The 23,608-nt window shown below is 46.5% G+C and overlaps 1 protein-coding gene across 1 annotated transcript; it reads left to right on the top strand.

Moving 5' to 3' along the window:
• Positions 1-518: 518 nt before the first annotated feature.
• On the top strand, positions 519-22,231 carry LOC142930629 (protein-arginine deiminase type-2-like). Its single transcript, XM_076073624.1, has 12 exons — positions 519-1,379; positions 3,071-3,190; positions 4,458-4,873; positions 5,142-5,245; positions 5,755-5,871; positions 6,317-6,440; positions 8,208-8,362; positions 10,153-10,300; positions 12,787-12,892; positions 13,765-13,847; positions 18,696-18,821; positions 19,531-22,231. The coding sequence occupies exons 1-12, from the start codon at positions 1,112-1,114 to the stop codon at positions 19,768-19,770; spliced, it is 2,007 nt and encodes a 668-aa protein (XP_075929739.1). The 5' UTR covers positions 519-1,111; the 3' UTR covers positions 19,771-22,231.
• The last annotated feature ends 1,377 nt before the right edge of the window (positions 22,232-23,608 follow it).

The raw sequence follows: 23,608 nt of genomic DNA, 5'->3' as shown, positions 1-23,608 counted from the left end.
ATTTGGAGTTTGCGTCTTTCTCACTCTGCTTTCTCCCTCCACATTTATAATCGACTTGTGTTTGGAGTATTTTGCTGCTATAAATTTCCACACGATAAGCCACTGCGTTGAGCTACCATTTGTGGCCAGGTTGCATCTGAAAAATAAGTAAATACCTCGGTAAGTTTTACCTGGTAAGATAAAAAAAAAATACTTATTGGTATGTTTTTTTACTTTACACTCCTATCGTGTTTTCCTATTGTTTGTTAGCTCATCGGATTCCTCCAGTATAAATACACCTTTTTTGTATAGTTTTATAGTTCATAGGTCATTTACGAGTAATTTTAATTGGTAAGTTTGGACCGTGACGCCGGCACACGTGGTCCACTCCGTTTCGAATCACGTCACGGGATCTCGAATGTCCACCACTGTGAAGCAGACGGCCCATTTTGTCTCTGGTTGATACACCCCGCGGCGTCATCCAGGGCGGCCCCTGGGCTCGAACCGCGCTCGTCTGCAACAAGCGGCAAAGGCGCGAGTGCTCAGCCCGTGTCGTCATCCCCAGAGCGTGGCCGCAGTCTTCGCTCACTGGAGGGTGGCGGTGTGGGGGGGCGTTGTAGAAGCTTCGACGGTTGTCGCTCTGTGCCCGTGGTGCTGGGCGGTGGTGCAGTAACGGTTTTGCGCTATGCCTCGCAACGAACCCGGCTACACGGATTTTATTCTTGCTCACGGCCACCAATGCCGGTGACAATTATCTGAACCGATCCTGGGCCTCCCCTAGGTCGACTCAGCCTCAAATGGGTACCTGGTGTGGCATGTAGTAAACATTGCCACAGGGGGCAACAAAGGCAGCCGGTGTGTGGTGCTGGCCATCCACCCCCTTGTGTGCCGTTACAGTCTTTATAGGTGCTACTCGGGAAAAGTACTTGCCCCAACAATCTGTTTAAGGCTATATGGGGGATCTCTATCTCTGTGGTCCTGAGCGGTAGTGTAATGGTTAGAGCGCTGTTCTTTGAACCCACTGTGACTGCCACCAACACCAGTCTGAACTGGTCCTGGACCTCCCCAAGGTCGACTCGGCTTCAAATAAGTACCCGGTGCGGCGCGTAAACATCACCACTGGGCAAGACAAATGCGGCTGGGGCATGATGCTGGCCACCCACCCCCTCATGTGTCGTGCCGGCCCTTCACAGGTGCTGCACGCAACAACAGCGCTTGCCTTGATAGTATTGTTAAGGCTACATGGGGGGGATCTTTGTCTTTTTCTCTGTGGCGCGTGAAGGCGACGTGGAAGTGGGGACCCAACGGGCATGGCGCCATTCTTCTGGTGAACTGCGACAAGGAGACGGACTCCACCCCAAAACCCGACAACGAGGACCGCTACCTACAGGGGGCAGCAGGTGCGCGGTCGCCACTCCATGAACTAAAAATTGATAAACTAAACGAATTTTTATTTTAACAAGCAAGGCCCCACTGAGCTGTATATAACTTATTTTTCAGAAGCGACCTGGCATTCACAAATGACGGCTCGACGAAGGTGGCTTGTCATCACGTGGACATTTACAGCAGCCAAATACTCTAAACGCGTGACGTTGATTTAAAATGTTTGAGGGAAAAACCGGAGGATCCGGAAAAAAATCCACAGGCGACCACGGGGAGAGAGAGAGAGAGACATGCAAACTCCAATCTCCACCTCACGCCGCTTCGCTTTCTCCGTGCTCCTCATTGACGACTTGCTGAGCGTTTTTATTCTTTAATAATACAAATGCACAAAAAATGTGTGACGTGTGACATGCGTAAACGCCCTCTAGATCAGTGGTTCTCAACCTTCGATTGGCGACTTCTGTGACCCCCTTGTTGAATTTTGTTTCATACGAGCACAAGCTCCTTGCCCGACTAAACATGGTTCTGAGAAATAAATGTATGAATAATGGACATCAATATTTGAACCAGTTGTTCATTTCGTGAGGTATCCTAACTAGCTAGTAACTGCAAGTGCATAAAAGAAGATAATTAAATGGACGCTGTGCAACGCGCGAGGTAATTTGTTCGCGCTCGCTGGTTATCTTGGAAACCCACATTGTTTACGATCGGTGAGTTTAGAAAGGTCTTTCATATCGTTTTGGGTTACCATATGGATATAAATTTCATCTTGGTTATTTTATATTGGCAGACTCATCTAAGATTATTTACAAAATGACTCTCATTGATAAATCACCTCAGGTACCCCCTACACGTGCAGTAGCTACTACACGTGCAGTAGCTACTACACGTGCAGTAGCTACACGTGCAGTAGCTACACGTGCAGTAGCTACACGTGCAGTAGCTACACGTGCAGTAGCTACACGTGCAGTAGCTACACGTGCAGTAGCTACACGTGCAGTAGCTACACGTGCATTAGCTACGGGCCCCGCACTTTCAAGGGCCCCGCGCTAAATGCTTTGAAGCTATCAATTCCAATTCAGTGATTCTCTATTATTATAGTACTATACCGACTTCAACTTTTATGAATGACTGGGTGTTTAAAGGTTAGCGATTTGTCGTATTTGGCTGTATAGCAAACTAAAAAATACAATGACTTTACTATGCAAGTAAAAATATTGTGTTTTCATATTTAGGGCCCCTTTATAACATATGCTACAGGCCCCGCACTAGCTTAATCTGGCACTGCTTGTACCCCCGAGTACCCCCCGGTATGAGAACCACTGCTTTAGAAGGGCTCCCCCTAGAGGGGCGAGAGGCCTTGGGTGTCGACGAAGCGTCGCGGGAGCCATGTTGCGGTGCCCACAAAAGTGGAGGGAAACTGGGAGGAGGGAAGACCAGGAAGGAGGTTGGGTAGATGCAGTGGAGAAAGAGAGGAATGAGAAGAGGGAATGAGATCGAGTGAAGCTGCGATGCTGGCTTCAGAAAGAGCTGACGGGTTATGATCGCCGTGTTATTAATGGGCTGACGGGTGATGATCGCTGTGTCACTAATGAGTTGACGGGTGATGATCACCGTGTCACTGAGCTGACGGGTGATAATCACTGTGTCACTAATGAGCTGATGGGTGATGATCGCTATGCCGCCGCATGTGACCATCCCCCGACAGACCTGCAGGACATGTCGCCCATGCTGGTTCGTACCCGAGGTCCCGCCAAGCTGCCGCCCGGCTACAGCCTCCAGCTGCACACCCTCGAGTCGCAGCACGCCGGCGTCTTCCACGTACCTGGTGAGAGGCCCATCGACCCAACGGAGCACTGCGCCACAGTGGCTAAGAGATGTTAACTACTTCATCTGGTATACAGGATACAGGAGGTCGTGGGCTCAAACCCAACCCTGACGCCTGTCTATAATCACTTTGCACGGTGGCTAGGAGATGTTAACAACCTCGCTGGGTATACAGGAGTTCGTGGGTAAGATCCCGACCCTGACTTCTCTATATTTGGAGTTTGCATGTCTCTCTTCCCGTGGCTGCGTCGATTTTTCTCCGGGTCCTCCGGTTTTTTTTCCCTCTGCATTTAGCATCAAGGTGTATTTAAAGAGAGATACGGTCCGCCAGTTCATTCCTTACGACTCACGACTTCACTTCATACATTCTGTAGCTGCGTTGCTATCTCCTGGTTACCTGGCATCTCAAGCCTATGGTAGCTGGTATCCTGAGGCAGTCCTCAATCCAAATACAAGAAATCCTCACTAAGCGCGAGTTCTGGATTTGCAAGTTTCGCATATTCGCGAGTTTCTAAATGTATCCATTTTTCCCTCTTCGCGACCCGCCAGACTCAGTATTCGCGAGTGTGCGTAGTGCCTACAGACCATCGACACTAGGGAGGTGAGCACAGAATGTTACTACATTTGAAACTGTCTGCAAAGATCAGGTATGCCCTCTCGGCTGCCCACATAGTCCTCACGTCTTGCAGTAATCCCGCTCTAAACTCACTCTTGTGGATTTTTTTACTTCATATACGTACTTATACCAAATGTATAAACGAGTCGACTGTCTGGTCCATTAAAAAGAACGCGAATGCAATCAGGGAGAGTGTTGCGGCTTGCGCTCCCCAGTGCTGAACTGATAACAGCTGTGCTGCGTTGTTATCAAACCCCTGTATCTCCCGAGGAGATCACCACCACCACCACCTCTATCATTGTCAAATCATCATCATTATGAAAGGAAATTAAAAAAACGTCGTACTTCTGAATGTTATTTATTTATTGTATTCATAGTTATTTAACACTTACCATTTCCTCCCTATGTTCACTCGTTCCAGGAACTTCACCCCACTTTTCCCCCACTGGAGCAAAGGTTTTTCTGCATTCGCGAGCATTTTCAACAACGTAATCCTCGCAGATAGAAAAGGTTTTAATTCACTCTCCAGTCTGAATCCTACTCTTGATTCTGAGATCGGACAACCATCACAAGCTTGTAAACGTGACGGGGGATATGTCAAGTGAAGGACACTCGCTGGTTGACACGTTGTCGGTGCCTCGGTGGTGTTGAGATCTGAGCAAGGTGATAGGCACGGAGAGCCATTCGCTGGGGCCGGGCAAGTCGAGCTACTTGTTCGAGTACCCGGGTCGTGGCGGAGAGGTTAAACTCTTCGTGGAGGGGCTAAGCTTCCCGGACGGCGACTTCAACGGATTTGTTCTCTTCCACCTCAGCCTCCTCCAGAGCATCCTGCCGGTGAGTGGGCAGCAGAACCAGCAGCAGCAACCGGGCAGCATCTATCCCCGTGCATCCATCTTTCTTGTCGAGGAGCATAAACCATCACGCAGACTCCGGTCATCCTTGCAGCAGTCGGCTTTTTGTCTGCCCATCGAACGTTGCGATTTATTTTCTATCCAGGTGTCTGGACACATCTTGACATCAGTGATCCATCTATGGGAAGTGAAGTGGGATAGGCTATTCTGGCAAATGGCGCATGATGCTGGATGTAATTACCAGTGAAACGTCATAATCAAATTGTAAATGTTGTGGATTTACTCTCCAACACACCGGTGGGCTGAAGTTGGAACTAATTGGCGTTTGTTTACATGACACATCCCTTACCAATTGGCTGTGTCGGGTGGTGGAGGGTTACAACACATTTATTGTTATGCGATCTAACCCAAAACCATCATTATGAACATTATGGGTTAGGTTGTTTTGTGACGCTATAGTATTATTATTTTCTCGCTTTTGCCAGGGCAAACAGAGCACACCGATTTTCACCGACAGCGTGGTTTTTCGTGTGGCTCCGTGGATCATGACTCCAAATACCCAGCCGGCGCTGGAGGTCTTCATGTCAAGGTATCTGGGGAGTAGGGATACGTTCCCGATTTTTATGTTAATCCCAAAAATAAATTAAACCGGGCCTAGATGCGGTGGCGTGTGATGCGTGGTGTATCCTCTCTGCATGGTGAGCGGTTGCATGGTTCTGTGGTTGCGTGGTTGTGTGTTTGCGTGGTTGTGTGCTCACCTCAGGGTTAGTAGGGAGTGGAAGTGTAGCAGTTTAGTGCGCTGTGCTACAAACCCGGCAACCCAGGTTCGATTCCCGTTCACAGCCAACACCAGTGATAGCGAATATTTTTACCGGTCCTGGACCTCCCCTAGGTCGACTATGCCTCAAAGGAGTAGCTGGTGCAATGTGTAAACGTCACCACTAGGGAGATAAAGGTGTGTGGAAGAGTGTGTGTTGGTGTAGTGCTGGCCACCCACCCCCTCGTGTGCTGTGCCGGCCTTCATCGGTGCTCGCTAACAGCACTTGCCCCTACAGTCTGTTAAGGCTATACGGGGGAACTTTGTCTTTGTCACCCCAGGGTCGACTCGAATGCGGTGTTCATAAAGCAGATGACCACCCTCGCTCACCTGGCCGGGTGCACGCCAATTGAAATACAGGTCAATATGGACGTGTGGATGCAGGTGAGTGTCAGTGTGTAAGAGAGAGTACTGAGGTGTGTGGGGAGCCGTAGAGTAGCGGTTAGCGTGCTGTGCTACTAACCCAGTGACCTGAGTTCAATTCTCATTCATAGTGGTAAGCACACAGGGTGAGCTCATCTGTCGAAGATGATTAGCATCTCATAATGCTTTAGTTCTGATGGAGCAGTGGTGCAGTGGTGCAGTGGTGAGAGCACTGGGTTATGAACCCGGCGACCCAAGTTCGATTTCCTGATGACAGCTAACATCAGTGGTGAGTGATATCCGAACTGGTCCTAGGGCCCACCCTTCAGCCTGCACTCCACCTGCACGGTGAAGTATGGTCAAACAAACCAAACGTCTTAGTGCGACATTGGGAGGCCTTAATCCGCCGGTGGATTCACTCGCTACCAACGCTGCTCCATTCACTCAGCGAGGTTTCGTGGGGGTGGGGTAATTGACGTTTCTCTTTGTTCACGCGCAGGACGAGATGGAGTTTGGCTACTGCGAGTGTCCCACCAAGGTCATACCGGTCGTGTTCGACTCCCCGCGGGACCACGAACTTAAGGCCGTGCCGATCCTTCTAACGGTAACCGCGTCGACCCCACCCAGCCCTTGCTGGCTACGCTTCCATGGCAGAAAGCGATGCACACTGCCTCGCGAATCGCGGATTAAAAAGCATACAGGGTGTCCGAAAAATAATAGACCAAAAATAATGTTGAGTAGTTTTATTGTTATTCGAGGTACTGACATTAATTTAATATGGCTTAGGAGTTTTTAGTTTATTCAAAATGTTATGGTATTGATTAGATATTATCGGATTATTAATAAACTTCCACGTCGTCCATCATTTACTATGATCAATAATTCACTATAATCAAACTAATTCAGTGTTCAAACCCTGAGAAAACATTTTCCAACACAGCTGTAGGGGATGGATGATGACACAGCAACATCAACAACAGTAACATGTTTAAGCTCTTCAAGGTCGCTTGGTTTGCTAGTTGTAGACTTTATTTCAAAAATCGCAGAGATAAAAAAAAATCGAATGGCGTTAAGTTGGGCGAACGGGTGGACTTATCATGGTATATCAGAAAATTGGGTTTCTCCTGAAACAGGAAGACGGTACCAGTCATGTAATGTTTACGTTCTGCACGCGGTGCAGAACGTAAACATTACCATCAATCAACATGTTAACGTCAGTCGGAACCATAGGGGTCCTATAGGAGGTGAAACGTGAACCGATTAAAAAACATTAAACATACCTGTCAACCCATACGGTTTACCCGTATTCTTGTACAGGGAAATTAAGTTTTCAGGTCCATACGGCGTACAGCCGTTTCCATGCGGGCAAAATTTTGTTTCTATTTGTTTGTGTTTCGCCCTTTATAAGGGCACGGGGTGACCAATACTGTCTGAATTGGTCTGAAATAAGGTAGGCACTGATAACAGGTTGATAGGTATACTTAATCGATGTCAGTGTTAACGAGGGACTACTGTATACATCATCCAGTAACCCATTCACAGGAATTGCTTGTTACCCACGAAATGCATCGTATCCTCCTATACACAGGGGGGAGTATGGTGAGGACAAAAAGAAAGGGAGCAATGGGAAGGTCGTGCGGAGGAGAGTAGAGTGAGATGAGAGGGGAGCAGCAGGAGGGGGCGTGGAGGGGAACCGAGGGGATGATGAGAGAGGATGGAGTGAGACGGGGCATGCAGGGATGAGTCCGTGGAGGCAATTGGACATGGCGAGAGTCATGTTCACTGCGTTCCTAAAAAATAAACCTTTTTTATTGTACTGGGGTAAGACTTACTGAGCAATTATAGCTCTTTTTCAAATCGTGAACTTTTCAGAGACTGTACTCAATTTATTATGCACCTATGTCACTAGTTGTGGGTAATAATGTAAATGAACCATGGTCTGTTTCAACGTGTAAAATTCCAACAGATTACAGCCCTTCAGTCTGTGAGCCTTTCATGTTTTAAAACTAAAACCAACATTTTTATTTTATTTTACCAGGTAAGGCCCACTGAGCTATATGACTCTTTTTCGGAAGCAACCTGGCCACAAATTATAGCTCAACGAAGTGGCTTATCACGTGGATAATTTATCAAAGCAAAATGGTCTTAAATGAATGATCGAAACTAAAAACGAAGGACTTTGGACCAAACATCATAATTCTGCAAGGGTTTTTGGAGAGCAAGGGGGGGAAGCCTCCCAGCCGAGGCACCACCGAGTCGGGGACCCCGGTAAGAACTTCTCGACAGTCTCAAAAGCTGACCTCCAGCATACCAGGCGAGGTAGTTAATATCTCGCCACCATGGTGTTTCTCTGCCCTGGCCGGCGTCTCAGGGCAAGGACTTTGGCTATGTGACGCGGAAGACACGGAGAGGCGAATGGGTGAACAGCCTGGACTCGTTCGGAAACCTTGAGGTGTCGCCCCCCGTCATCGTGAGGGGCAAGAAATATCCACTCGGGCGCATCATCATCGGCAGCGCCTTCCCCGGGTGAGTCTGCTGGGTGTCTCACTCCCTCTCTCATTCTGGGGGTCGCCGCATGGAATGATTCACCTCCCCCCCTCTCCCCCCGAACCTCTTCAATAACTCGATGAATATTCAGTCGGCGGTCGCGATTTGATTCAAGAGCCGATTCTTCTTCAGTCATTATTTTTCGTCATGTTTTCAGAAAGTAAGGAAGAAATCGACTGCCTTGCTGCATTAAAAAAAAATCTTCCGCATTAAGGCCATTCCACACCAATGTCAATCACAGGGGGTTGTTTCCACCATCCTTCACGTTTGGTGAGTGGGAATGGGCCAGGCCCGGTTCAGGTTAACGCTCTTTAACCGATGTTGAACATGGCCGGGATTCAAACTCGGGTTGGCTGGTTCATCTCGCAATGCACCTCCTCACCCCAGCTCCACCCCCTCCACTTCCACTTCATTTGGGCTTAATTTTTTTCACGTTTATTCTATCTCATTTGTACGGTTATCTTCACCCCCCTCTCCCCCTCCCCATTAGCCCACTTGTAAAAATAGCTTTCTCATTTGCACAAACCTTAATTAGTTCAAGTATATAGTGGACCACTGTAGCCCTCGCCCTCTTCAATGGGAGACAATGACAAAGCTGCCTCCTCCCGAAGCACTCTCGTCGTGGCGAGTGGACATCGAAAATTGCTCTTGCGCAAGACTGGAATTCACATGAAAGCACATTTGGACGTGCGCTCGCCGTTGAATGCAACAATTGTATTGGAATCGGCGATTCCTCAAACACCCATCGTCAAGAAAAAACTGCAACAAATGAGACAGAGAAATAAATGAGAAAATACAAACGAGGTACCATCTACACAAAAAACGGGCGAGTTTGGTCACGATGCTGAATCGTGACAATTTACCAACATCGCTGGACCGACACCTTCTCTGGTGCCGTCACAGGGAAGGCACTGCCGATAAGCCAGAGGAGTCCAGGTGTTGTATATAGGTGTGCACATTTAATTTCTTTCGCACCGTACGTTAGCCAGCCGTGCTAATCGGAGGTGTGGGGGAAGGACAACAAACTAATCAAAGATTGAAGTTCAGATGCAAACTTTTCAGGTTTATAGATCATTTACATTTGAGATTGCAGGATCAACTAAGTACAAAAATCAGTTTTAAAGAATGTTTTTTCAATTTCGATTTGAAAGGGCATAACTCTAGTGGCTTCCTGAGAGCAAAAAAAATATATAGCCATGTGACCACTAGCATATGAACAACTTGTACACACCTAGCAGCATATCGTGCGATATTTTTTAAATTAACATGGCATACCGCTCAATACCAAACCTTAACATAACAACACTGTATAGTATGATTCCGAATCATAACCGAACTCGGCAGAAAGCCAGAAAACGTAAAGAATGAGCTCATTAAGCAGCTCGCACACACACACAGACAAGAGGGGAACGGTCATGAAACAGCTTCATAATTGAGATGTAACGATTTATGATACAAAGTGGGGGAAAATTGAAGATGGAGGGATGGGGGGGCCCAATTAATTATTTTCACCAGGGCCCAAGCCAACCACGCCGCCGCTGCACCAATCACTCTAAGAGTGGCGGGACTACAGGCACGTGCCACGCACCACCTCGAGCTCAAATGGGTCCCTCGTTCGCAGGATCGTCCCATTCACCGCATTCCCTCTCCACCTCCTGTCCCCTTATCCCCCTGACTCCGTCGCCCGCCGTTGTCGCCCAGGTGTGACATCCCGACCCGCCCTGACCCGCCGCGCCCCGCTTGTCTCGTATGTGGTCCCGTCCCTGCAGAGAGCGCGCGGGGCGCAAAATGGCCCGCGCCGTGCGCGAGTTCCTGTTCGCGCAGCAGGTGCAGGCGCCCGTTGAGCTCTACAGCGACTGGCTCAGCGTGGGCCACGTCGACGAGTTCATGAGCTTCGTGCCGGCGCCCGACCGCAAGGTTTGGCGTGATGGTGAACTGTCCTCCGATTACACGGGAGATGATGGTGGTTGTTGCGATTTAGAAAGTGGTGGTGTAGTTTAGGTGACGGTTAGGAGGACAGGCGGGAGAGGTTAAGGGGGGGGGGGGTTGGGGTAGGTCTGGTAGTAGCTGGGGGGTGGGGGACAGGGAGGCGCCACGGTGGCAAGATTTTAACTACCTTACCTGGTGTAGAGAAGGTAGTGGATTTCATACTGACCCTGACGCCTGCTGTATATTTGGAGTTTGCATGTTCTTCCTGTGGTCGCGAGGATTTGTCTCCGGGTCCTTCACGTTTAGAATCAATATGCTTTTAAAGCATTTGGCTGCAATAAATGCCCATGTGATTAGCCACTAATGAAAAAGCACTACATAGCTCTGTGGGCCTCACCTGGTAAAATAATGGTTTAATTTAATTTTAGGTTAGTTTAGTAGCAGCAGCAGTAGTAGATTGGACTGGGGAGAAGAGATGGGATTTAAGGGAGGAGCGGCAGCTGGTTGTTCTGGCAACGATGATTGTTCCGCATGCAGTGGGAGTTTGTTCCCAGTGAAGGGGAGCCAGAAGGGACAAGGAACGAGAGAGCGAGGCTGGGTGCAGGATGGTGAGGGCGGCACGGAGAGGGACCGCAGAGACTGGGAGCATAGAGGATAGGATGTAACAGAGGAGTAAGAGACGAGAGAAGCAAGACGAGGGTGGGGCAGGACCATGGATGGATTTTTAAACTCGAGCAGTGGTTCCCAACCTGTGGTCCGCGAGGCTACTATGGTGGGGTGGGGGTCCCGTGGAAAAAAAGATAAATAATAACATCCTCACCGAGGAAATGCACAATTTCAAATAACTAGTGGTTGCAGCGTGTGGTGTTCCGCTAAATATTTGGAGGTTGGGAAAGAGGGTTGGGAACCGCTGGCGTGGAGTACCGCTGGCCTCGAGTACGGGCCGCTTCCAAAAAACGTTAACACTTAAATGGGACTATCGTTTTTAATGAAACAATAACGGATAAGGTACTGTAACATGATACCAAAATGTAATGTTAATAGCTTAAAAATGTGAAAGTCTCCACTTGTTCGCAATCATTGTCAACACATGCCTGGAATCATCTCCAGGTGGTCTTCAGAGCCTGGAGGCACATTTCTTGTGGCATTGTTGCAAATTCTCAGACGTGTTAAACATTTTTTTAAGCACCCTGTATATTCGAGCACACGTGCATGCACAATGTCTATATACATGCGTTGTTTATTTTGTTGTTATTATTGTGGTTGCTAAGCACAGGCCCAAAATGCCAAGGGGTGAGCAAACAAACAGCACTATTGAAGGTATACCATAGTCTCATCATTATAAAAGACTCGCAAGGTCCGATGCACTCTAAACATGTGCCCAGTGTCAATAAAGTTATATTGGTCACACACACGAAAACTGAATAATAAGATGCACCTGGAAATGTTGTTTTAAAGTACGGGGAGAAAAAAACTGTCTCTTATAATCTGGAGAATATGCAAATAGATGACCATTGATCTTTTTTTACTTGAACAAGATAATAAGATCTTTAAAAAGGAAATAATAGGAGGGTTTGTGTGAGATTTAGAAAAATCAATTAGAAGACAGATTTTTTTAAAATAATCATTTAAGCGGCATGCATTTTCCAATGGCAGCTGTCAGGCATCCGGCCTTCAAGACGCGCGACACTCAGAATCATAATCTGAATTATTTTTATTGGAAGAATCCGATGAGCTACAAAGCTCTTTTTCACAAAGATGTCCAGAGTGACGACCTCGGTGATGACGAGTGACGGCGTCATCAGTGGCGCAAGGTGGCCGCAGGGCTTCCAGTGGGGGGCTGATATTGCTCGCACATCGGATGAGAGATGCGGAAACATTACCAAAGGAACTAAGGCTGAAGATTGAAGGAAAAATAAAGATGGAAAATGAGATTGTGGGATGAGATGCAGTTTGGGGGAATGCCCGAGATGGAGGTGGCAAAGAGATCGTGAAGAGTGGAAGACGCGGGTGGGAGGCCCCTGCCCAACGGCGGGGCTGCTAACGATCTTTGTCTGTTTGTGTTGTTGTGTGTTGTGTTGTTGTTGTCGTTGTTGTACGCGATGTGTTTGTGTTGATGTCGTTGTCATTGTGTGTTTGTGTTGTTGTACGGTGTTGTCGTTGTGTACGATATGTTTGTGTTGCTGTGCATTGTGCGGTGTTATTGTCGTTGTGTGTGATGCGTTTGTGCTGCCGTGCATTGTGTTGTGCTTTGTGTGGTGTTGTTATTGCCGTTGTTCATCGTGTTTGTGTTGTTGTTGTCGTTGTGTGCGATGTGTTTGTGTTGCTGTGCATTGTGTTGTGTTGTCATTGTGTGTGACGTGTTTGTGTTACGGTGAATTGTATTGTGCTTTGCGTGGTGTTATTATTGTCGTGTTCTACGTGTTTGTGTTGTTGTTGTGTGCGATTTGCTTGTGGTGCCGTGCGACACACAGGGGTTCCGGCTGCTGCTCGCGAGCCCCAACGCGTGTCTCCGTCTCCTCAAGGAGCTGCACCAGCAGGGCCACGGCCAGAGGCGCCTCTTTGAGAGCTGCCCAGACGGTGAGCTCGTCACTAAATGTGCAGGTTGAAGATTTATAAACATCGACGCTGAAGCTGCAGTTGGCAGCGCAAGATCCTAGGTATTAAATGAAGCGGTGTCCCGCACATTGGACGACTACGTATTTGTGTTTAGCTTTAATGTGCAGGTACATATTCGTCTTCTGCTAGTTGAGGGCATCTGAAAGCAGGCAAAATGGAAACGTGGTGGATTGGGCCTTAGGCCTTTCCTAGACTGTATTCTAATACTGATAAAAGTTCTGGGTCATGATTGACTAGAAGAGAAAAATGAGGCACCGACCCTTTTGTAAAGACTTCCATCTGGTGAGTTGCAAAGAAAGAAAAAATACATTTTGGGAAAATATCCTTGCCTTTCCAAGAAATATAACTGTAAAGCACCAAACATTGGATGGCATTATAAAGTCAGGGCTGCCACATGTCTTGGGTTTCAGTTGGACAATCAGGAAATTGGCATCTCTCTTTGGGTGGCAGCGATTGATTTGCACCGAGAACTGGTACCGGTTTTGCATTGAACAGAATCCGTAATACGGATTTTTTGGGTTCGATCGCGTAAATATAAATGTATCGTTAAAACCGCCACCACCCGACGTAGCCAATTATTGAGGTTTGTCACGTAAACAGAACATGCCAATTTGTTACTAGCACAGCACACCGGTGTGTTGGAGAGCAAATCCACAACATTTACAATCTGAGTATGACGTTTCACCATTGCTAGTTGTAGTTACTGCTAGTTGTAATTACAACAGGCAGTAATGCTAGTTGTAGTCAATGCTGTAAGCAATGAAACCTAACCTCTGACCTCCCACATCTCCTCTATCGCGATCACCCTCTTCCCATCTATGATCCCCCCACAGTTGTCTCATCCTTGGAGCGCAAGATGAAGATTCAGGACATCCTCGATGACATAAACATCACGACTGAAAACAATAATGTGCAGGTACAGTATTCACCCAGAGGTGGACCTGTTCTCACCGATACCCAGAGATAACCACACACTGATACCCAGAGATAACCACACACACACACTGATAGCCAGAGATAACCACACACTGATACCCATAAATAACCACACACACATACTGATACCCAGAGATAACCACACACACACACTGGTACCCAGAGATAACCACACACACACACACTGATACCCAGAGATAACCACACACACACACTTATACCCAGAGATAACCAAACACACACACACTGATACCCAGAGATAACCACACACACACACTTATACCCAGAGATAACCACACACACACACACTGATACCCAGAGATAACCAGACACACACACACACTGATACCCAGAGATAACCACACACACACACACTGATACCCAGAGATAACCACACACACACACTGATACCCAGAGATAACCACACACACACACTGATACCCAGAGATAACCACACACACACACTGATACCCAGAGATAACCACACACACACTGATACCCAGAGATAACCACACACACACTGATACCCAGAGATAACCACACACACACACTGATACCCAGAGATAACCACACCCACACACACTGATACCCAGAGATAACCACACACTCGCACACTGATACCCAGAGATAACCACAGACACTCACACACTGATATCCAGAGATAACCACACACACACACACTGATACCCAGAGATAACCATACACACACTGATACCCAGAGATAACCACACACGCACACACTGATACCCAGAGATAAGCACACACACACACGATTTTAGGGTGTCCTTCAAACACCTGCCTCGTGCAGGGGGTGGGATTCATTCGTGTTCAGAAATTCCTCGTTTACACGGTAGATGCATTCCTGAAAAGTGCTGCGTTCAGTGTAAATGCATTAAGTGAGGAATTAACCGACTGAATCACGTTTATATAATTAACTCATCCGATGGTAGGACATACAACTAATTTGAGGGTACGCCGTCGCGTTACTGTATTGTTCCGCGTTACTGTATCATACCGCTTAGTCGCGCGACTCAAGAAAGTAGTTCGTCGTCGACCGCTCAGGAACCACGTTATAACGGGGCGTGGTCCACGTTATAATGGGGAGCGGCCAACGTTATAACTGAGAGCAGCCAGCGTTGTTGCATGGCGCGTTCCGCTTGTGTGCGAGAGTGCTCCCTCGCAGAACTCTCGTAGCGAGGAACGCGCTGTGTGAACACGCGTTAAGCGAGGACTTCACCGTATATCCGTTTCATGAGCAAAAGCCTATTCTAGATTTTAAGTTTTCGTGACTGCAAGGATCCATATTCTTTGGTTCTTTCGGTAAAGTCACGTAGATAAAAAAATTAAATAAAACAACAATAAAAACAACTAAATTAAATCACGACGTTTCTGGCGCAACACAAGCGCCCGTCATCAGGTGGGACACAACAGTTAGAAACAACTGCTGAACTGGGCAAGAAATCTGCAGTGAAACAAGACGCTATATAAATAAGAGAGGGGTGGGAGGAGCCAAGGAGGAGATACAGAGTGGGGGGGTGGGGGTGCGTGGGGTAGGGCGTAGGAAGATCAAAGAGAGGAAAGGGAAGACACTAACATGCTGAACATGCTGCAATGGACAACATGACACTAAACATGCTGAGCCCTCAAAGGCTTAGGACACATCCAAACAGACGTTGCTGGAGCTGAAATTGCCACTATCCTCAAAAATTCTAAGAAACCCATTAGCAACATTGGCAAAAATGAGCGCTCTGAACTCGTAAATTTGAAAAAGAGGGATGAGATAGTCATCCTCTCGGCCGACAAGGGCAATGCCACTGTCATCATGGATATAACCACATACAACAACAAAATCCAGGGCCTACTCAATGATGGCAGCTACTCCAAAATCAATAGAGATCTGACTAACAGCCTAACTACTAAAACCAACAAGAAAATTACCAGTTCGACTTCCCTAATCGAACCAGTCAAACGGCTCTCCCTAAAACCCTCGGCTGCTAGACCACCCAGATTCTATGGTTTTCCCAAGATCCATAAAGAAGGTACCCCATTGCAGCCCATCGTGTCCACGATCAACTTACCTACCTACAAACTAGCCCGTTTTCTGCCGGATACTTTACTTCCCTTTACTGGCAAGACCACTTCAGCTGTACTTAATTCAACTCACTTGGTCTCTCTAATCAAGGACATTTCACTGTCCCCTGATGATGTCCTCGTCAGCTTTGATGTGGTCTCTCCATTTACCAAGGTTCCAGTGCCTGACACTTAGGCCTCGGCAAGGTAAGGTAATTTACCCTTTTTACCGGGTAAAAGAGTAAAGGTGTCGACATGCCAACGGGTAAGGTAAAGGGTAGGGTTAAAGGTAGCTCGGAAGAATTACCCAGTAGGGTAACGGTAGCGCGAAGTATTACCCGGTAAATACGGTGCCTTGTTTACCACTAAAAGCTCCGTGGCGCAGTCCGTGGCCTCCATTTAATTAGTAATATTAAAAAAAAACTTTCTTAAAAACACGCTTTTATGAAATGTATGAGTAATTGCAGAACTCCACGACTCCAGGAAGTGGCCCCGAAGCTTGCCGTAACGTAAGGGACCGTGGCCAATTACAGCCAACGTCAGTTGACTGTGGACAATTAGACCCAAGCCGAAACATAACATAAAAAATGTTTAAAACTTATATATATATTTTAATGATAGAATATAGTATTGTCATCAGTATGACATAAGTATATCAAGTTTGCAGTCGATACCACATTGGGAAGTGGGTTAAAATTTAGTTACAAGATTTGAGGACAACAACAGTGAGTTAAAATAAAGCGTGTAAAATTGTAATCATCGAGAGTATTCTCTATGAATAAAGCACTCTACCTAGCATTTACCTGTTATAAACCTTTTTCATGTGTAGTACCCCAGTAATTACCCTGTAATCGGGTAATTTGTATGGGGTAAGGGTAAAAAGTGGGGTAAGGGTAAAAGGTAGGGTAAAGGTAGGCTCGTTGTTTTAACCTTTTACCTTACCTTGCCGAGGCCTACTGACACCATAGCAATAATTGAACACTTTGTCCAACATGGACTGAACCCTGATGTCCCTGTGCTGGTTAGGCACTGCCTCATCAACACTTACTTCACCTGGAATGGTACTTTCTACAAACAAAATGAGGATACCCCATGGGTCCCCCTTGTCACCAGTGATAGCCAATGTTTTCATGGAGAAATTTGAAACAGACGCCATCCAGACATCCACCCTATGTCGTTCCCTGTGGAAGAGATATGTGGATGACACTTTCGTCATTTGGCAACATGGCCTACCAGCATTGAACCAATTTCTTGACCACATTAACTCCATACACCCATCAATCAAATTCACCATGGAAGTGGAGAAGGATGGCAAGCTACCATTCTTGGATGTTCTGTTTGAGAGGAGGTCCCATGGCTCTTTGGGACATTCTGTCTAAAGGAATGCCACCCACACAGACTCCTATCTGAAGCCTGATTCCCACCACCATCCGGCACAGAAGAATTCCCTCATCAAAACACTGATCCATAGGGCCGACTGCATCTCTGACCAACACCACCTGGTCAATGAATTAGAACATGTACACATGGCCCTTAAGATGAATGGATACTCGGTCCGTAGTATCCGCAAAGTTGTATCTCCTACCATGGAGAAACAACCCCCTAAGACTCCGATCAAAACCATCACGTTACCATACATAGATGGCGTTACCAAAAAGGTTGCCAAAATCTTAAACAAAACACAAGATCCAGGTCCGATTTAGTACAGTACACAAAATCCGTGATCTAATCTCATCTGTGAAGGATGTCATTCCTGACTTGCAATACCCTGGAATCTACAAACTAAGTTGCATCTGTGGTGATCGTTACATTGGCGAAACGAAACGTCATGTTTCTGACCGTGTCCGCGAGCACAAGTCAGATCTGAAACACGGAAAAACCAATTCCTCCGCAGTTGCTGATCACTGCTATAATGCTGTGGGCTCTCATGATATTGTTTTTTCCGAGACCAAGGTACTCTGCAAACCATCTGGCTACTATGAAAGGTTTGTTCATGAAGCCATCCAGATACACAAACATAGACATAACTTTAACTGAGATGATGGATACAAATTGAGCAATCATTGGAAATATGTTATTAATCAGGTAAAATCATAACTACATGATGTTGTTGTCCATTGCGGCATGTTTAGTGTCATGTTGTCCATTGCAGCATGTTTAGTGTCTTCCCTTTTCTCTCTTTGATCTTCCTATGCCCTACCCCCCGCCCCACGCACCCCCCACCCCCCACCCCCCCACCTTGGCTCCTCCCACCCCTCTCTTATTTATATAGCGTCTTGTTTCACTGCAGTTAGATGTTTCTAACTGTTGTGTTCCACCTGATGACGGGCGCTTGTGTTGCGCCCAAAACGTCGTGATTTAATTTAGTTGTTTTTATTTTTGTTTTATTTTATTCTATTATTACCTACGTGACTTTACCGAAAGAACCAAAGAATACAAAAGCCTATTGTTTCCATAAGGCCAAAGACAGCCCCATTTGATGGCTTTGAATGCTACTTTTTATCGTTCGTTATTATTAATACTACATGCATATAAAAAATAATTGACGTCAAAGTTAGTGAGAGAAAAAGAAAATCGCCACTGAAATCGCCAAAAATCACGCGCCAATTTTGTAAGGCACAAAGACAAAGATCCCCCATATAGCCTTAACGGCCTTTTGGGGCAAGTGCTGTTAGCGAGCACCTGTGAAGAAATGCACACACACACGCGCGCACACACACGCACACGTGCGTATTAATGGCAACGACTGTGGTGGCAGCGCTGCATTGACTGGAACCGCGACGTGCTCAAGAGGGAGCTGGGCCTGGAGGAGGCGGACATCATCGACCTCCCCGTGCTCTTCTTCCTCAACGAGAGCAAGGCCGAGGCCTACTTCCCCGACGTGGTGCGTGTGGATGCTCTGTTACCAAAGCTCCACTCTTTAACTGTTTAACTATTTTTTTTATTTTACCAGGTAAGGCCCACTGATCTATATAGCTCTTTTTCAGAAGTGACCTGTCCATCACAAATAGTTTGAGGACCATTGAGATTAGAAGCTTAATTTTTTTATTATTATTTTTAATAGTATATACAGGAAAAGCTCTGCAATTCGGCACTTTACCATCCAGAATGCTCCATTAAACCGGCATCTGTTAGAAATGGCAATATCCGAATTTTGTTTACGATAGCCATCCGGCATCTTGCCGTGCCCTTCTCTTAGATCTGTTTATTTCACGATGCTGCCAAGTGGTCACACTAGTGGCAGTCTCAGTTGTAAACATTCACCATCCACCACTGCCATCGCATTGTGCTTGCGCTGTATCGTGACTTCAGCCACAGGAAACTCATTTCCTTAGAACTGCTTGTTGTTGTGTTTAGTTTGTTGTCTTTACCCCGCACCTCCCATTAGCACTGTTGGCTACACACGGTGCGAAATAAGTTCACCGTACATACATACTTTGTATACTGTACCCTAAACTACCCCACTCCTCTATGACCAACTTGGAATACTCTACAACTGACTGCTAAGAACCTCTGCAAAATAGTATATTATTCCTTATATCATCGTTAAAATGCAGGCTTATTAATTTCTCCCGTGCCATTCCGTGGCCCAGGTGAACATGGTGGTGCTCAACAAGCAACTGGGCATCCCAAAGCCATTCTGGCCGCACGTGGACGGGCAGTGCCCACTGGAGAGACGCGTGCGCTCCCTGCTCGAGCCCCTGGGCCTCGCTTGCCACTTCATCGACGACCTGAAGACCTACCACCTCAATCAGGGCGAGGTGCACTGCGGCTCCAACACTCGCCGCTCACCCTTCGCCGGCGTCCGCTGGTGGGACGTGGACCCCCTGTGAGACCCGTCAAGCCCCTGGGCGTGAAGACGACAGCCCACGTCATGCCGATGGCCCGTCCTCCGCTGGATCGTCCGAGCCAAGCCAGTGCGAGGCCCGCATGTGTTATTGTGCATATAATTATAATAACACACATTACAACTAATTACTAATCTACAACTCATTACTAATCATAACCATTGACTGATTACCAATCGATTTTATAATTACAATACCCCCCCCCTCCCGCCTGAAATCACTGCACCTGAATGAGTTAAATGATGACGTCACCCTGCTGCTCTATTTAACACCGGGAGAAAGTGAGGGCTTTACCATTCTGGCGAATTGCCCGATGAAGCTGGATGTAATTACCAGCGAAACGTCGTACTCAAATTTTAAATGATGTTGATTCACTCGTCAACACACCGGTGGGCTAAAGTAGTAAACTATTTGTCCTTTGTAAACGTGACACATTTTTTACTGTTTGGCCATGTCGGGTGGTAGAGGGTTACGACACATTTATACATAACGCGATCTAACCCAAAAACCTTTATTATGAATAATATTGGTCACGAAAGCCTACGTGTTAAACTGATGGTACAGGTGGTTGGTTTTCCCACTGTGCTGAGCCACAACCAAAGCATAATTTCCTGGGCTAACAAAGTATCTGAATCTAGCTCGGGCCCAAACAGGGTCAGGGTCAATGATTCACAAAGAGTTTTGCTTGGGTTAGGTCACGTAAATATAAATGCGTTGATTAACCCGCCACCATCCGACGCAGCCAATTTGTAAGAATTGTATGTTGAACTTCTTTCGCACCATACGTAGCCAACCGTGCTTATCGGAGGTGTCGGGGAAGGACCACAAACGAAACACGAAAAGCAGTTCTAAAGAAATGAGTGTTCCATCCAGATTATAACGTAAACAAAACGTGTCAATTTGTTACTACTACAGCACACCGGTTGTGTGTTGGGAGAGTAAATCCACAATTTACTATTTTTACTCTTTGCCACATCAATGTGCTGAAGCAGCAACTAATTGGCATGTTTTGTTGATGTGACAAACCTCGCCAATTGGCTGTCGGGTGGTGGCAGGCTGAATTACACATTTATATCTAACACGTAGCCTACTACTACGTGTTAAACAGGGCTAATGATTCGTTCATCATGTGCGACGCTAGTCGGCACACTGTGGTGAGGACACGGCGTCATCACATTGTCTACCTGTGTCTCGACTTGCTCGTTGTGCTTGTTGCCGGTGGCATGGCTCGGCTGGTTGCAGTGGAAAAGCAACCCAAGCAACCTCCCGAGTGCCACCAGGGCTGGCTCGGTACAGCCCTGGCATGTCTTGGCTGGTGCAGTGGAAAAACAACCCAGCACCTCTCGAGTCACACCAGGGTTGGCTCGGCACAGCTCTGGCATAGCTTGCTCAGCTGGTTCAATTCAGGCAACTGCCTTGTGAGTATTAATCCAGGCTGTAATCACGTATGGTGATTTGATTATTTCAGGCAGGTAACTCGTGCCAGCTCTTAAGGACTAAAAACAAATAGTAGGCTTGTCGAAGGGCGTTATCTAAGCCAAGTAACTCTTGCAGCAGACTTTTGCCTTATCATTGCAAACATTGTGTAGGGAAAGGCATTTAAGAAAACTGTGGCTGGTATGATGTTCGTGCCTATTCAGGCCTATTCATCCCCCAATTGACTTGCGAATCCTTTGAGATCGAAGGATAACTAGAGCCCCAAGGATCAACTTAACTCTGACATCCAGTTTTGCATTGGATAAGAAAAGTTTAAATTAGAAAAACATGTAACGAGTGTGCGTCACTCGAATTGGCCGTGGCAACAATGATTTAGATTAATGTGAAGAATAGTTTTACATGGCTTTTAAACTTTACAAAATTTTATCATAATTTCCCTGTTTGCATCATGTCTGAGACGAAGTATCCATTGGGATGTCTCATTCAGCAGTGCAACCAACCCCCCCTTGTGTAATGGTATGGCTCACTGAAGAGGATATAGCAGCGCTACCTCTGAGACAGCTGGAAGTGACCTCTGGCTCCACGTGTCAGAGGGAGGAATTTTCTCACCCGCTCTGCCACGTGAGACTTAATGTTCATTGCATGAGCGTCAAACTTTCAGAGTTGGGAATTTAGCTTAAATTAAAAGCGCAGAGTTTCTTGACAATATCCGCCTGCGAATGTACTCCGGTTTACAGGAGATATTGATTCAAAATGCTTCTCTTCTACGTGTCTCGGCATCGAAAAGACGTCGGCGCCAGGTTCGACCACAGGCCACCAAGTCATGTGATTCGCTTTGCTTTTTAATGTACCTTCCATGGACCAAAATCAGTAGTACATTTATGAGAAGTGCCTCATTTCCAGGTGCATTTCTCTTTTATATTTTATTAATCGCCACTGCAAATTGATGTGGTTAAAATATTGGTGTTTGATTGATGTTGCACTGCTTTCAATAAATTGTTTAAACGTGTTCTTTGTTCTTGACTTTCTGTGGCCAGGTCGCTTCTGAAAAAGAGCTATTTACCTGGTAAAATCTTTTTTTTAGTTTAGAATAGTTCACTAATTTGAAACTGAAATGCGCTGGCAGTGGCTTCGCCATCATCATCATCGCCTCTCCACCAGATGGGCACACACAGCTCATTCGGGTCACCCCTTATGGGGATGCTACGATATAAAGTACGATGTCATGTCCACGATAATCACACTGTCCGTTTAACAAAAATATAATTTCCGTCGCTCGTGCCGTATACTGGGCTCTTGTTTAATAAAAATGATAAAATATATCATCACAGTAAGTCCTCGTTTAAGGCGGTAGATGCGTTCCTGATAAGTGCTGCTTCAAACTAAAAACTAGTTTTAAGCGAAAAACTATTTCCCCACTAAAAATGTAAACAACAGTTTGGCGAGATATGATGTGCACACGGGGAGTAACATGGCGGGATAAATAACTGAGGCTACACCGCCGTGTTACTGTATCATTCCGCGTACTGTATCACACCATTCAGCCATGCAGCTCAAGAAAGTAGTTCGACGTCGACTGCTCAGAAAACCGCGTTATAACGGCGCTCATTCCATGTTATAACGGCGCTCATGCCATGTTATAACGGCGCTCATGCCGTGTTATAATGGGAGCATTCAGCATTATAACGCCGCTCATTCTGCGTGATAATGGGAGCATTCCGCTTTATAATGGGAGCGTTCTGCGTTATAACGGGAGTGTTCCGCGTTATAACGGTGCGCATTCCGCATTTGAGGGTGCAAGAGGGATTTTAGTGTTTTACATTCATTAGACATGTTATCATTAGGTTATTTTTTGTAACACCGATATCTTCAATTACATATGTTAAATATAAGTTGATCATTAAATCAATAGCAATATCACTAAAATGTATTTTTTCCTGGCTAAAGCCACAACCATAGGATGTAAGTTTTAGTACTCGAATTATAAATGTGAGTTTACTCTTCAACACATCGGCGTGCTGAACTAGTAACCAATTGGCATATTTTGTTTGCGTGACAAACCTTACTAATTGGCTGTCGGGTGGTGGCGGGTTTAACGACATGTATATTTACGCAATCTAATCCAACAAAAAACCTCTCATGGATATTGGCCGTGGAAGCTCTACTACGTGTTAAACACACTGATACCTGTCGCTACGATCCACTTCACCTCGTCTGACCCCAACCGTTATGTACACAGAGGTAACGCTGCACTGCCCCTTTGATACCTCGTGGCAATGCAGGTTACCGAACAGTGAGTAGTTAACACCTCTACACTATCATCACGAGTGATTGCCCTCCCAGCCGCTGTACAGATATACGATGATCCCTCGATTAACGATGTTAA

Source organism: Petromyzon marinus, chromosome 42 (assembly GCF_048934315.1).
Source record: "Petromyzon marinus isolate PM22_M1 ecotype Great Lakes invasive population chromosome 42, UKy_Petmar_22M1.pri1.0, whole genome shotgun sequence".
Taxonomy (NCBI): Eukaryota; Metazoa; Chordata; class Hyperoartia; order Petromyzontiformes; family Petromyzontidae; genus Petromyzon; species Petromyzon marinus.
Note: the sequence above shows the minus strand (reverse complement) of the source record. Positions and strands in the feature narration are given on the sequence as shown.